This window comes from Puma concolor, chromosome D1, assembly GCF_028749965.1.
Source record: "Puma concolor isolate L17-30 chromosome D1, mPumCon1.1.hap2, whole genome shotgun sequence".
In the NCBI taxonomy this organism is placed as follows: Eukaryota; Metazoa; Chordata; class Mammalia; order Carnivora; family Felidae; genus Puma; species Puma concolor.
In genome coordinates, this window is record NC_141676.1 from 43,363,589 (window position 1) to 43,379,611 (window position 16,023).

The 16,023-nt window shown below is 32.1% G+C and overlaps 1 protein-coding gene across 30 annotated transcripts in view; it reads left to right on the top strand.

Moving 5' to 3' along the window:
* SOX6 (SRY-box transcription factor 6) overlaps window positions 1-16,023 on the top strand; it is a 717,975-nt gene that overhangs the window by 420,733 nt on the left and 281,219 nt on the right. For all 30 annotated transcript variants that reach the window (XM_086677891.1, XM_086677876.1, XM_086677881.1 and 27 more), the window contains one exon: window positions 15,808-15,897. In XM_086677891.1, coding sequence (XP_086534017.1) covers window positions 15,808-15,897 — 90 coding nt within the window. The remainder of the gene's footprint in view (window positions 1-15,807; window positions 15,898-16,023) is intronic.

Sequence of the window (16,023 nt, forward strand, 5' to 3'; positions counted from 1 at the left end):
ACATTATTTTGGTGGAATTCTCAGTCATTATTGCTTTAAATATTGGTTCTGTTTCTTTCCATCTTTATTCTTTTTCAGGTATTCCCATTACACATATCTTTCACCCTTTGTAGTTCTCCCACAGTTCTTGGATATTCTGTTCTATTTTTTTCCATTCTTTTCATTCTTTGCTTTTCAGTTTTGGAAGTTTTTATTGTCACATCTTCAAGCTCAGAGATTCTTCCTTTAGATATTTTTAGTCTACTAAAACATGAACCCATCAGAAACAGTCTTCATGTCCGTTGCAATGTTTTTGATCTCTAGGACTTCTCTTAGGTTCCTTCTTAGAATTTCCATGTCTTTGCTTACATTATCTCTTCTAGCATGTTGTCTGCTTTTTCCTTTAAAGCCTTTAATATATTATCACAGTTCTTAAAAATTCATGGTTCAACAATTTTGCCATCCCTGCCATATCTGACTCTGATTCTGTTCAGTCTCTTCACAAGTCTCTTTTTACTACCTTATTTCTCTACTTAGGATCATCAGGGTAATGTTGAATAGAAGGGTAATAGCAGACATTTTGTCTTATTTTTGCTAATATTTTGCTGAAGATTTTTGCATCTATGTTTATGAGGGACATTGGTATGTAGATTTCTCTTATAATGTACTTGTCAAGGTTTTCTGGCCTCATAAAATGAATTGGGAAGTGTTTCCTCTTTTTTATTAACTGAAGAGTTTGTATAATATTAGTATTATTTCTTTCTTGAATGTTTGGAAAAATTTACCAGTGTGGCAATCAGGGTCTGGAGTCACTTCTGTGGAGGGCTTTTGATTATAAACTCAATATCTTTAGGAAATATAAAACTATTTTTATTTACTATTTTATTAAGTATATTTTTCAGGAAATGTTTCTTTTTTATCCAAGTCTTCAAATTCATTAAAATAAAGTTCAATCTATCTTATTATTATCAATATCTATAGGAATATATAGTTATGTCTCTTTTTTCATACTGATATTAATGTTTTGTTTTCTCTATCACTTGATCAGCCTTGCTGAAGGTTTATTAATTCCATTAATCTTTACAAAGAACTATCTTTTAGTTTTATTGATTTTTTTCTATTGGACTACAATTTTCTATACCATTGACTTATGCTCTGAGATATATTCATCATCATCCCTTTTGCAGGGTTTAGTTGGTGTATTTTTTTTTTCTAGATTAAGATGGTGCTTGGCTATTAATTTTCAAATTTTCTGCTTTTGTAATATTTGCATTTCAAGTTCTAATAACTTCATTATCTGACATAAATTTTAGATGTCAGGTTATTATTATAATTTGGTTCAAAATGTTATCTAATTTTCATTGTGATTTATATTTTGTGTCATAGCTTAAGTGTGTTGCTTAAATTCTATTTGGTGATTTTATAGTTATCTTCCTATTATCTATTTCTATTTGATTCTGTTTTGGTCAAAAACTATGCCCTCCATGGTTTCAATTCTTTAAAATTTGCTTAGAGTTGCTTTATCACTCAACATATGGTCTATTTGAGTAATTTTCCATGAACACTTGAATAAAATGTATATTATGCAATTATTGGATATAGTGTTTGATATATGCCAATTAATTAATGTAAGTTAATCATGTTGTTCAAATAGGGACTTAATCTTCTAATATAGACAAGAGATTCTGATCAATTCACTTCTTTTCACTTTCAGTTCACTTCAATTCACTTCTCACTGACAGTGTGGAGCCTACTTGGGATTTTCTCTCTCTCCCTCTTATCTCTCTGCCCCTCCCCTGCTTGTGCTCTCTCTCTCAAATAAATAATAAATTTAAAAATAAAGAAAAAAGGAAAACATGAGCCTATAAACATGAGAAAAATCAGTCAATAGAAAGATACCCAGAAGTTATAGAGATGATAAAATTAGCAATGACAATGACTTTAACATAGCTATTATAATCTAAAACCATAAATCTCGAATAAAATGTAGGCAGTAATCTGTTTGACATTGGTCATAGAAACATTTTTCTACATATGTCTCCTCAGGCAAGGGAAACAAAGGCAAAATTAAGCTATTGGTACTATACATAAAGAACTTATACAACTAAACACACACACACACACACACACACACACAAGAAAGAAAAGAAAAAGAAAGAAAGAAATGGGTAGAGGACCTAAATAGACACTTTCCCAAAGGAGACATACAGATGGCCAACACACATATGAAAAAGATGCTGTTGTCACTAATCAGTAAGGAAATGCAAATCAAAACTACAATGAAATACCATCTTACACTTATCAGAATGGCTATAAATCAAAACCAAGAAATAACAAGTGTTGGTAAGGATGTGGAGAGAAAGAAACCCTTCTACACTGTCAGTAGAAATGCAAATTGATACAGTCATTGTGGGAAACAGCATGGAGGTTCCTCAAAAAATTAAAATAGAATTACCATATAACCCAGTAGTTCCACTACTGGGTATTTGCCCAAAGAAAAGGAAAACACTAATTCAAAAAGATACATGCATCCCTGTGTTTATAACAGTATTACTTACAATAGCCAAGATATGGAAGCAACCTAAATGTCCATCCATAGATGAATGGTCAAAGAAGAAATCATATATGTATTTGTATATGTATATGTATATATGTATTGTATATATGCATATATGTATATTGGTATGCATATGCATATATATGTGTGTGTGTACGTATATATATATGTGTATATATACATACATACAATAGAATATTACTTAGCCATAAAAAAGAGTGAGATCCTGCCATTTGCAACAACATGGATGGAGCTAGAGTGCATAATGCTAAGTGAAATAAGTCAGAGAAAGACAAATACCATTTGAATTTACTCACGTGGAATTTAGGAAACAAAACAAAACAAACAAAGAGACAAACAAACAAACAAAACCAGACTCTGGAGTACAGAGAACAACTGGTGATTGCCAGAAGGGTGGTGGGTGGGGGAAGATATAAAGAGGATTAAGAATACACCTATCTTGATAAGCACTGAGAAATATATAGAATTGTTGAATCATTATGCATCCAAAAATAACACTATGTATTAATTATACTTTAATAAAAAATAAATAGCTATTATAAATATATTTAAGGATTTAAAGAAAAATAAGATTGTAATAAAGAAATGGAAACAATAAAAAGGAGCATATAGAGATTCAAGAAGTGAAAAATATAATATCTGAGATTTAAAAATAAAAAATAAATACTTGAAAATTTTAAATTCAAACAGTTAACTATAGATGAAAAGATTAATGAAACTAAAGATAGGGCAATCAAAACCATCCAAACAGAAGCACATGAAGAAAAAAAAATAAACAGAACCTGATAGCTTATGAGAAATAATGATGTACCACCATGTGTGCAATTAGAGTACTTAAAGAGGATAGACCAAAAAAGAAAAAAGTATGTGTGTATGTGTATTTGAAAAAATAATAGCTGAAAAAATTGTATATTTGTCAAAAAATATAAACTTCCAGGTTCAAAGATAAACGCAAAGAAAAATATATATCAGAGCACACCAAATCAAATTGCTGAAAACTAGTGAAAGAGAATGTTAAAAGTGACCAAAGGTACATTATAGTGGTAGAAAGAAATTATCCCTGATTTCACGTTAGAAGAAATACAAGTCAGAAAAATTGCAATGACATATTGTGGAGTCCTAAGAAAAGAAAAAAATTTAACCTAGAATTAATTATTTAGCAAAAAATTTTTGAAAAAATAAAGATCAAATAATGGTATTTCAGACAAACAAAAGTTCAGAGAATTAATTGCCAGCAGATTTTCACCACAGAAAAATTTAAAGCAATTTTTTTCAGGTTGAAGGAAAATAATTCTAGATGGAAAGTTAGAATTTAAAGAAGAAATGAAGAGTACTGGAAATGGTGTATCTGAAAGCAAAGATAAAAGACATTTGAAATTCTAATAATTTAGTTAGAATATAATCAACTCTATAGCAAAAACAATAAAATGTGTTATACAGTGTAAAACATGTAAAAGTAATTTGTATGACAACAATAACACAAAAGATGGGGGCATTTTTAAGTTTCTTCCATTATATTTGAAATAGTATATTATTTGTTGGTAGATGACTGTAAATTAAGGATATATATTGAAAATCTTTTACAAAGAAATTTTTTTTAAAGATTTTATTTTTAAGTAATCTCTACACGCAATTTGGGGCTTGAACTTCCAACCCTGAGATTAAGAGTTGTATTCTCTATCGACTGAGCCATTCAGGTGCCCCATATATTGAAAATCTTTGATCATCCATTAAAATAATGAAACAAAGGTATGTAATAAATACATAGAGAAATCAATAAATCAGTAGAGAAATAATAAATGAAATTCTAAAAAAATAATTAAAAGGCAGGGAAAGACAGGAAAAGGAACAAAATACAGATAGAAATATAAAAAAAAAATAGCAAGATTGTAGACTTCCCCATTATTAACAATAATTACATTAATCGTAAATCAACTGATTATAATAATTTCAAAAGGTAGAGACTGTCAGATTGAATTTAAAAATATTTAACTAGTGGGCATCTGGGTGGTCAGATGGTGAAGTGTCCAAGTCTTGTTATGAGATCAGGTCATGATCTCAGGGTTTGTGGAATCCAGCCCTACGCTGGGCTCTACATTCACAGTGCAGAGCCTGAATAGGATTCTCTTCCTCTCTCTCTGCCCCTCCCCTGCTCATATTCTCTCTCTCAAAATAAATAAACATTTAGAAAAATATTTAACTAATATATTCACTATAAGAAATATAATAAATATAAAGATGTAGATAGGTTAAAAGTAGAAGGGTGTGCAAAGATACACTATACAAGCACTGGTGATAAGAAAGGTGAAGTGGCTATATTAATATAAAAGCAGACTTCAGAAAAAGAAATGTTACCAGAAATAAAGAAGAATATTTCATAATGCTTAAAAAGCCAATTCATCAAGACTACATAAAATTTCTAAATATGTATGTATCTAATAACAAAGGTTCAAAATACATGATGGAAAAGCTGACAGAACTGAGAAGAAAAAAAAGAGATGTACAATGCAATTGTAGGAGATTTCAATAATCCTCTTTTAGAATTTGAAGAAAAAAAACCACAACAGCAAATCCAAAGACTTGAACAAACCTATCAGTCAAATTGAGCTGATTGACATTGATAGAACACTATAGTAACAAACTGCAGAATAATTTTTTTTCAAATGAATATGTAACATCTCACAAGATAAAGCATCTTTTATGTTGGGCCATAAACCAAGTCATAATAAATATAAAAAGACTGAAATTTTGTAGGATATATTCCCTGACCACAATGGGAATAAATTATAAATAGATAAAAAAAGGAAATTTAAAAAATTCCCAAATATTTAGCAATTAAATCACATACTTCTAAATAAGCCATATACCAAAGAAAAAAAGAACAAAGAACATTATAAAACAGTATTAAACTGAATAATAATGAAAACACAACCTATCCAAATATATGGGATGAAGCTAAAATATACTACTTCAAGGGAAATTTCATGGTCTTTAATATTTATATTAAAAGTAATACAGGATTAAAATTGATTCAAGATAAATACAATAAAAATCAAAGGTCTTTTTTCTTTTTTTTGGACAGGCAACATGATTCTAAAGTTTATATGGAAATGCAAAAGACCTAAAATAGCCAAAATAAGTTTTAAATAGAAGAACATATATGGAGGACTTATTCTATGTGATTTCAAGATTTACTGTAAAGCCACAATAAACAAAACAGTTTGGTGGGATGTAAGGTTAATGAATTGATCAATAAAATAGAACAAAGAATTCAGAAATAGACCTACACATGGAATAAATAAAAATGGATTACAGATCTAAATATAAAGCTAAAACTATAAAGCTTTAGAAGAAAATGCAGGAGAATATGTTTGTGATCCTGGCGGAGGCCACGATTTCTTAGATGGCACCAAGAATACACTACTCAAAGAAAAACTTGATAATTGGATAACATAAATGACTATGGCTTCTCAAAATACACCTTGGGAAACTAAAAGGACACCCTTCAGACTAAGCAAAAAATATTTACAATACATATATCTGACAAAAGATATATATCAGACATATATAGGTAACTCTTAAATATATGTACATAGTATATAATATAAATACATGTATATATAAATATATAACATACAAATGTGTAATTTATAAAATATATTTAAATATATAAATAACTCTTAAAACTCACTAAGACAAAGACAAAAGTAGAATAATGACTACAATTAACATACTAACACTATGAAGTATTAATGAGAATATCAAGCAACTAGAACTCTCATGCATTGTTGGTAGAAGTGTAAAATGATGCAACCACTTTGGAAAACTTTTTCGCAGTTTCTTATAAAGCCAGGCACAAACAGTCCTACTTTTAGAAGAAATTCTATTTTTAGAGGCAAAAAGACTTATGAGTGAATTTATATATTAGCTTTATTTCTAATAGCCTGAAAGTGAGAAAATCCCCTACATCCATAAACAGATAAATGGATAAACAAATTGTGTATTTAACACAGTGGAAATCTACCCATTAACAAAAAGGACCAAATTACTAACAAATCTTCAACATGGTTGGATCTCAAAAATTTTAATTTGTATCCAAAAGAGTACCTATTATAAACTTCCATACTTGTTTATGAAATTCAAGAGTAGGTAAAACTTACTCTGTAGTAATAGAAATCAGTTCAGTGTTTGCCCACAGCTAAGAGAATGGATGATTGAAAGAGAGCACAAGGTAACTTTTTTTGAAATGTTCTATTATCTTCTTTGGGGTGACAGGTACATGAATGTATAATTAGACAAAATTCATAGGATTTACATTTGAAATGAGTGTACTTATTATAGAATGTGTATTAAGTTATGCACCAATATGATTAATTTTAAAAAGCAAAGTAGTTCTGTTGTTTCTTTATACACACAAAAAAGTTATTCATTTATTTTTTTTTAGTATATTAAGGAATTTATTTTAGTACTTAGTATGTGCAGAGCTCCAGGTTAAGTATTATGGAAGAACACAAAGTGGTTACGGAAACATTTCTTGACCATCAAGGAACTTAATAGTTAGGGTAATGCAGTAGTTCAGAGTTAATGAGTTGATCCATGAAGAGAATATAAAAAGCAGACTACCTGACAGATAATATATGCTCAGCAAGTTTATTTTGCTTTACAGAGGTTGAGAATTTCCAAGGCATAATTGAGGAGGTGATATTTAATGTAGACACTGTAGAATAGGTTTTTTAGAAAGCATCAAGAATTAGGGAGACATTCAGGTCAGGAGGATGTCATGAGCAAAGGTGAAGTGAAAAAGCACAACTTTTGTACAAAAGAGTGAGATATGTTTGGTGTACTCATTTGAACATTTAAAAAGCTTTCATGTAGGAAAAATAATAGAAGGCAAATCACTAGGGCCAGATTATGGAGGGTCCTTAAAACCAATTTAGGAAGTATAACCTTATTTTAAATTTATTTTTTATGAATTGTCTATACAGAAATAAAACAGATAAGAAAGGATATTTCATCAGTAAAAACTCATTTTATAATTTCATTTTATAACATTAAATGTAAAGGCAATTAACCAGAAAAATGAAGGCGTTTTAATGAACACAAAACTAAAATTGGGGCTTGCTGATTTTAGATGGGAGTTCTTTTGCTGTTTTTGTTGTTGTTGTTGTTGTTGTTGTTGTTGTTTTATTTTTTCTTTTTTAATGAGCCTCAACTTCCACTTTATTTCTGCTATATTTTCTTTTGGTTGCATCATGTTTAGATAATCCTAATTTAGAAAGCTAAATAATTGTAACTAGTATTCCTGTAACAGTTTACTTTATTTTATTTTATTTTATTAAAAAAATTTTTCTTTTAACGTTTATTTATTTTTGAGACAGAGAGAGAGCATGGATGGGGGAGGGTCAGAGAGAGGGAGCACAGAATCTGAAACAGGCTCCAGGCTCTGAGCTGTCAGCACAGAGCCCAACGAGGGGCTCGAACTCACGGACCGTGAGATCATGACCTGAGATGAAGTCGGCTGCTTAACCGACTGAGCCACCCAGGCGCCCCTGTAACAGTTTACTTTAAAGTTGATGCATATCTTCCAATAAAGCAGAGATTTATTTCAAGATTTGCATAATAAATATTTTAGCCTGGTGGTACAAGTTAATGAATTGGGAGTTTTCAGTGTGTTACCATTGGAAACATAACAGATTTGAGTATGTATGACAGTTTTTGTTATGGTTTTCATATTGTTTAGATATATGTATTTATTTATTATTTTTAAAATGTTTATTTATTTTGAGAGAGAGAGAAAGGGTGCAAACAGGGGAAGGGCAGAGAGAGGGAGGGAGGGAGGGAGAGAGAGAGAGAGAGAGAGAGAGAGAGAGAGAGAGAGAGAGAATCTCAACCTGGCTGTGCACTGCCAAGCCAGAGCCTGATGTGGGGCTTTAACTCACAAACCATTATTTCATAACCTGAGCCAAAATCAGGAGTTGGAAGCTTAACCAACTGAACCACCCAGGCACCCCTAGATTTATTTTTTCAAGTTGCAACTGGCAGAAACCCAACTCAAACTAGCTTAAGCAAAAACAGGACTCTATTGGCTTACATTACCAAGAACCTCAGGAGCAGAATTTGGCTTTTGCTATTTTTAGACGTAAGTACGCTAACATGATGTAAAGATTTTTTGTTTGTTTATCTTCTTTCCTGTTTGTTTTTCTTTGTATTTTTGGCTTCCTTCCCTCTTTTTGCACACAGGCTCTCTTCATGTGCCAGAGAAGATGGTCATGACAATCTCAGACCCACATGCTTATAGCTTCCAACCTGAACTTAAGAGAGCCTTTCTGGGCAGTTCCAGCAGAGAATTCTGATTGGGTCAAATTACTCTGTGTGTGGCAAGGAGGAGCAGTAGGAGGCAGGCAGTAGGGTAGAGCACTGTGATTGACAATTCCATCAGGACAATAGTGATATTCAGACATTTTTCCCCAAAGCAACCAAAAGAAGGAATATAGGACACAGAAGTTATTGTTTCCACAGTCTAATACAGTTTTTTAAAAGCAGTTAAATACGTGTTGAAAAAAGTAAAAATTAAACATTTGTAGAACCCAAAGAACAGTGTCCCATGTTATATGGTACAAATACCTCAGCCTTTGGCAATGGAGCAGCAGAATATAAGAGGGATCATGAGAGGATGTCATTATGAGTAATAATTTTATTAATACAGACAGCTGTAGTTTCTAATGGAACATTTTTACTCATTAAAACTGTAGTAAATTTGAAGGTGTCGTGGGCAATGAGCTACCGTGAAAAACGAAGGTCTCAGGCTGCACATTTACTCCTTGAATGTGAAGATAAAACCTAATTTGGAAGGGATTACTTTTTAAGTTCAATAATATTTTTAAGCAGCATCTTAATTCATTCCTTGGTGGACGATATTCAGAAAAGGAAAGCTCTTTGTTCAAACCAAGAAAAAGCATTAAGGAAAAGGCAATATGAAGGAACAGGAAGACCAGCTTAATGGAGGAGTATGTATGGGAGAACTGGCCATTGAACACTATTGACTTTTACTGTAGTGCCTTGAAATTTTAGTCCCCCTCTCCAAAGAACTAGAGTGCTTCACTCTATGTCTGAAGCACTTAATAATAGGCATAATTATTCATTTTCTATTAGATGCTATGGTATATAAAACTGATGTTCAAATATGATTTGAACAGTCATTTCGGTAAAACCAGCACTGAACTAGAGTCAGGGCTCTGTCACCAACTGTTTGACCTTGGGCAACTAAATGACTTACTTATCTTACCTCTGTTTTCTCATTTTTGGAAATGAGGGTGTTGGTCTTAATGATCGCTGGAGTATCTTTCAGGTACAGCAGTAGGCTGTGAACCTCTGGATCATCTGCTGGTTGTTTCTCTCTTTTTCTGTATTGGCACTGGTAGTAGTTGTACTTTGATGGATAGGGGAGAGAAACTTGGTTTTGAATGATCTCTCTGATACTGTTCTAGGTGCTAAGCAACCTTGGAAAGCAGATGAGACATGTATCTCTTACCTGCATAGAGCAATGTGACTGCCATGAATGTATGTTAAGTGCCAAGTTTAAGGGATTCCTATAAAAATATCAAAGATTTTGGTAGATAAAAACAGTGCAGATAGAGAATATTGCACCTAATGTGATGATTTCTATATGTGTTTTTCTACCAGGTTTCAAGTGTGGATCTTTTTCTCCCTTATGAATATGCCAAAATCTTGCACCTAACAGTTCTAATGACATTTCCAAAGCTCCGATTGACACACACACACATACATACACACTCACAGTATATTATCTAGTAAAGTGGCTGTGGAATTAACATTTTTTCCTGGAAGGAAAGTATCTGATTTAATGACCAAATCATTTTAAGGCAGCACAACAGAATTTCACAGGAACTAAATCTATTTCTTCACACCGATCATGCATGTTTTACTCAAGCATTGAGTCATTAGCATGTTTATAATGGTTCTAATTTAGCACAACATTTTCTGAATTTTATCCTTGAGTCATTTACAAATTGTTCATATTGAATAAACAAAGGAAACAGATTGCATTTTATACTTAGTAATTTATCTGAAAGAAGAGGGGAGGGTTAATTGTTTTAAAGTTTTGGTCTGTTTGGGGAAGTGAGCCTGCTTTTTCATTGCTAGGCATAAATGCCATTTCTCATATTTTCAGGGATGGGGGGTGCTATGGAGGAGTAAAATGAAAAATTAAGGCAGGACAAGATTGGCCACTCCCAGAGGGGAGTGTGGAGCAAAAGGGGAGCTGGCACGAGATTATCCAAAACAGTTGGTGCATTCCTTAATGATCAAGTGCTTGAGAAGTCCAGCTCTTCCTGGCAGAGCATCTGTGTTGATGTTTATATCATTGCCCTGCTGTATGGGAAAGGCATGCTTTCTCTTGCTGCTTGGCTAAAAATAGGATGGACTATAGCATTGTATGAGATATTTTAAGATAGCAAAAACATTTAAGAGGTTAAAGGTTTGGCTTTTGGATCAAAAAAGATCAGTGATATAACTCGTGGTGTTTCTTGCAGACTGAATTTTATCCAGAGTTTGTCAGTGATTCGAACTCTGTTAGGCAAGTTATTCTAGGTTCATTTGGTGCAGTCTTAAAAAACCCATTCTGCTGTCTTTTCTGTCAGCTTCCCAGCATGAAGAGCAGGCCTGAAAACAGCCTCTATTTATACCCCCTTGTTCGTATTTGGAAAATCAGTTGTTTCATTGGAGAGAGGCGGGGAGAAGGACAGCACAAGCTGTCGTCAGGGAGTATGCTTTGTACGTTATAGTGACTTCAAAATAAAACTGGCACATTTTAGTGTCTAATTATTTTTAGTGAGCTTGGAGGGTTTTAATTAAAATTTAAGAGTGCTCTTCAAGCTCTCCAAGCTCCAATTTTATCCCACTGTATTGTGGAGCACTTGTCACTGTGGAAAAATGTACAGTAACTGGCATGTGTGTCTCTGTTTCATAATGAAAAATGTGGGATGTATGATCAGCAGCGGTATAAATGTATGTTGTCATAACTAGTTGTAAACCAAGGTCAAAGTTACTTTTGATAAGTTATCATTGTTCTTGCACACATAGAAAATTTATTGCACTTGAAATTTATGATTCCAATAGTAAAAATAAAAGGAATTGGTTTAATATTCTCTTAAAGGAGTTAATAAAGCAGTAGGAAATCTGCATATAGGGGCAGCCTTGTTTTCCTCAGTAAAATATTTAAAGACATTTTTCTATGTCATGTTTCTAACGTTTTAGCATTTATAACTTTACATATCGCTTTGAGGCCAAAGGAATAGTTAAGTGTTTACTCATAGTCAAATTGTTTTAAAGTACCTGTGCAATAAAAATGTTTCCCATTATTCTTCCCTATTCCTCCATGCTTTAGTTTTAGCAATTATTTATTTATTTAGTCTCTTTGACACATTTGAAATACCATCACTTTATGCAGGATGGGAGTTTATACTACAGTGGCTGTATTTAGGAATAATTTAAAATTGTTTCTAAAATATTATCATATAGATTAGGAAATAAATATATCACATACTCTCACTTCAAATTTATCTGTACTGTGAAATTAATTGTTAGCCTGGTAAAGCATTCTTGACTTACCTGGCCTGAAATCTAAATACTTAGGAAGCAGAAACATTGCTTTCCAATCCGTTATGCAGGATATTTATTAAAAATAAGGTCTGAATTGTGTTTTTACTTTTTTCTTTAGAAAAAGTTTCTTTAAAGAGAAAAAAGTTGCGAAGGAAAGAAAAAAAAAACAAAAAGAAAAACTATGCCACTGAGAATTTTAACATGTGAAAACCTTTTACATCCTTGATTAAAATATAAGCAAGAATTGAAGGCCAGCTCTTCATTTCCGAGTCTTGTTTTACTCATATGATTTACAATAATTAGAAAAGATAAATATAATAAAGTCCTGCATTTTACTGAATATGTATTGGTGTGTGAACATTAACTATTTCAAAGTAAGATGGATTAATTTTAACATCTTCCACTTTTATGCTGAAATATTATCATTTTTAATAGGTACATATCATTGTAACATTTTTTTGTCTTGTAATGTTGTCATTCTTTCTCTTAATTTCCAAAGGGTATGTAGTTCCTCTTTTAGTTTTTAGCTGAAGATATCTCAGTGAAAATACTAAGATTTGAATAATCAAGAACATTTAGGAGAAGTTCACTCCTTTTATTCCATTTGGCATGCTGAATAACTACTGAGTTAAAGCAATTCTGCATGGTCTTTACTCCTCCTGTGTACATAATACAAACTGGACCCCTTTACTTATTCTGACCGCTTTGGTTTTTGCATTTGCGCATGATCAGAATGGGGTAAAGTTTGATATGATCAATTACCTCTGTAAAACTAGTGTCCTATAAGTGTTGTTGAAGGATGTGCCACATAGAGGATGAATATTTACTTTTAATTTGCACCCTTACCTGGAAATTGTTTTGAGTAGGAAATTTGAAAATATAAATTTTCATTTGCAACTTTATCTATTACATATTTCTTCATCCTGAGTCAGAAACCTCTCAGTGGTGGCAGTGGTGTCCTTTGCCTGTGTGGTATTTGTTAACAATCTGCATCTTCTGGTCTTTTCTCCCTCATTTTACTTGCTTTACATTATAGTATGGAGCATGCTTAATACGACTTGTAGCTATTTGGCAGTCAGATAATTAGGTGAGAAAGCTGAGAGTTTTTCAAGAGACTTCCTGAGTTTTGAATCTTCCCGAATCTCTTAGACTTGAGATTAAACATTGATAAGGTTGTATGTTGTGACATTTATTGTCCTGGAGTTAAAGGCCATCAGTGACTGCCTTTATTTTCATGAGTTATAAATATAGACATGGAAAGACTGCTTTTTTTTCCCCCTCAGTTTCTTCTACTGAAATGGGAACTCATATTAACTAGATTAACTCAGCATTATGGTGAGGATTAATTTTTTAATAGGAATGTGAAATGCTTTGATGTTATTAACCATTTTATTAATGAGTAGCTTTTATGTGAAGCTGTGTACACATGGTCTGATTTATGTTTGAAGTGTGTGTTCCTGTTGACCATACATTTCTATTTTTCTCCCATGAAGCTTTAGCATTCTTTTCCTAGAGCTCTGAAAGATTTTAAGTCTATTTATAGAAATGAGAGACATAGTTTAGCCTGTTTTACATTTAGTGTGTATATAATCCTAGTTTCTGAACTTGCCCTGAATTTGTGATCATTACTAGTAATTTGGGCTTTTGTCTTCTACTATTATAATATATGCTCTCAACTCAAATTTGAACCAAACAAATTATGCTTTAGCATTTATATCAGGGATTATCAGTTTAGTGCAATGTGATAACAGGTATGAAAGGGTTAAAAAAAAGAAGTAACAGAATTAGGTAGGATAGGAAGTTGAAGACATTTTGCTGATTATTCTTATCCATGATCTGATGTTACATCAATCTCTCTCAGAAATTTAAACCTGATTTGAGAAAAACTAATGTCTGTTAGATGTGGCTTTGAGGATTTGCTTCTTAATCCCAAACTTAGTATTACCTTTTTTTTATTACTTTAGCATAAACACAAAATAGGTATAAAACAAAGTATATACCTTGTTTTTGAATTTAAAATGAAAATATCAAGAGACCATTTTGGAAATTAAATACAAACCGTTGTGTGAGCATAGACCCTTTTGGAAGGTCACTCAAAATCCAATTTTTAATCATGGTAGTAGATCACTTGTTGAAGCCTCAGAAAATAATTAATAGGAAAGAATGGAAGAAAAGGAGGAGGGAAGGATAGAAGGGACGAAGGAAGGGAAGGGACCGTGAGCTTTCAATTAATCGAATAACGCTGACTTCTATTTAGAATGAACTTTAACTTCTGTGATAGTGAGCTAGTATGGTTGTTCTTCGTCAGCCATTTCATGACACACTGATCTGGATTGCATCCATTCTTTGATTGATTGATCATGTCATGGACAAACGTTAATTGTTTTCGCCAATACTTTCTAATGATGCAGAGGTCCTCTCATCTCTTACCCAGGGCTCACTGTATTTTTCTAAAGCTTATCTAGTTTCTAAAACCCTTTAGATCCATCCTGACCTTACTGTCATTCTGAAAAATTCAAGGAGGATTTAGAAGTTGGAGAAAAAAATGAAAGGGAAAATGCTAAATAGATAGGTACTGATATGGGAGAGGAAAGGCATTTGGAATTGGAGTACTATTTTAAATACAATTTTAAAAAGAAGTTATCAGAATTTTGACACTTGGAATGTTAAAGTTTAATGGGAGTATGCTTTGCACTGAGGATTTGGTATTTAAATCTGCATTCCCTTTTGGAAACATGGCCTATTTGTTAAGATTTGAGGCTTAAAAGATATATATAAATAGTTGTAAGCAGTAGCACCAGTTGCAAACCCATCTAAATAGAGAGAAAAAAAGTGACTCATTGAGAAAAAATTGCTAATTATTAGGGCATTCTAAAATTAAATTTCTGTAACCTTTATGAATCCTTATAGAAGCAAATATAATCATTCCCTATGATCTAGTATGTTAGTTAGATATGCAGTTGGGCAAATAGTGTTTAACTGAGTATTTTCTTTATAAGAATATGCATCTTTTTCTATAGAAAAGTTTTTAGCAGTTTTTATTACTGAGGGACAGAAAACATCTTGACTTTATTTTCTTTGAATTATCCTCTAAGTGGGTATTCCACAAAAGTTGTCATATGTTTATTTCTTTTTTAAGGACTATGTGGTTACAGTTTGACTGGTTTCTTCCCCCTTGAAGATTTGTCATTCTTCCTTGAATGGCACATAAATTTTGCTTAGACTTAGAAAAAAATCACCTGGATTAAAAGGAACAACATCTAAACTTAAATATCAGAGGAAATCGCCCCCTTTTCTGTCCTATCAGTCTAAGAAATGATAAATGCTGACTGAATATTAATAGAATTATATTTATACTACCAAGATAAGATTATTGAGCATTATCTTTCCCCCCCCGCCCCCGGGAATAGTTTAAGTAGTCAGGTAAAAATAAATTTAGTTGTGGTATTTTGTGATAGATACACTAATATAATTATCTATATCCTAGGGTTAAAACAACAACAAATATAGCCTTGATCATTTTTATAATGGGAGAATTTCTCCATAAGTTGGCTTTTGTATTTGTAGTATTTTAATAGTTGTAAAATATATATGTAACATTTTCCATACTTACTTTTTAACTCTAACAGATTCCTCCTGCATGGAAAAACTACTTTCAAAAGATTGGAAGGAAAAAATGGAAAGACTAAATACCAGTGAACTTCTTGGAGAAATTAAAGGTACAATATACAAAATATCAAACATATCAATGTAGAGTATATTATTTTGTATAACAACATGTTTGCTGATCTCTGTATCCTAAGATTAAATTTTTACCTCTAATATGTGTGTATACATGAGAGGGT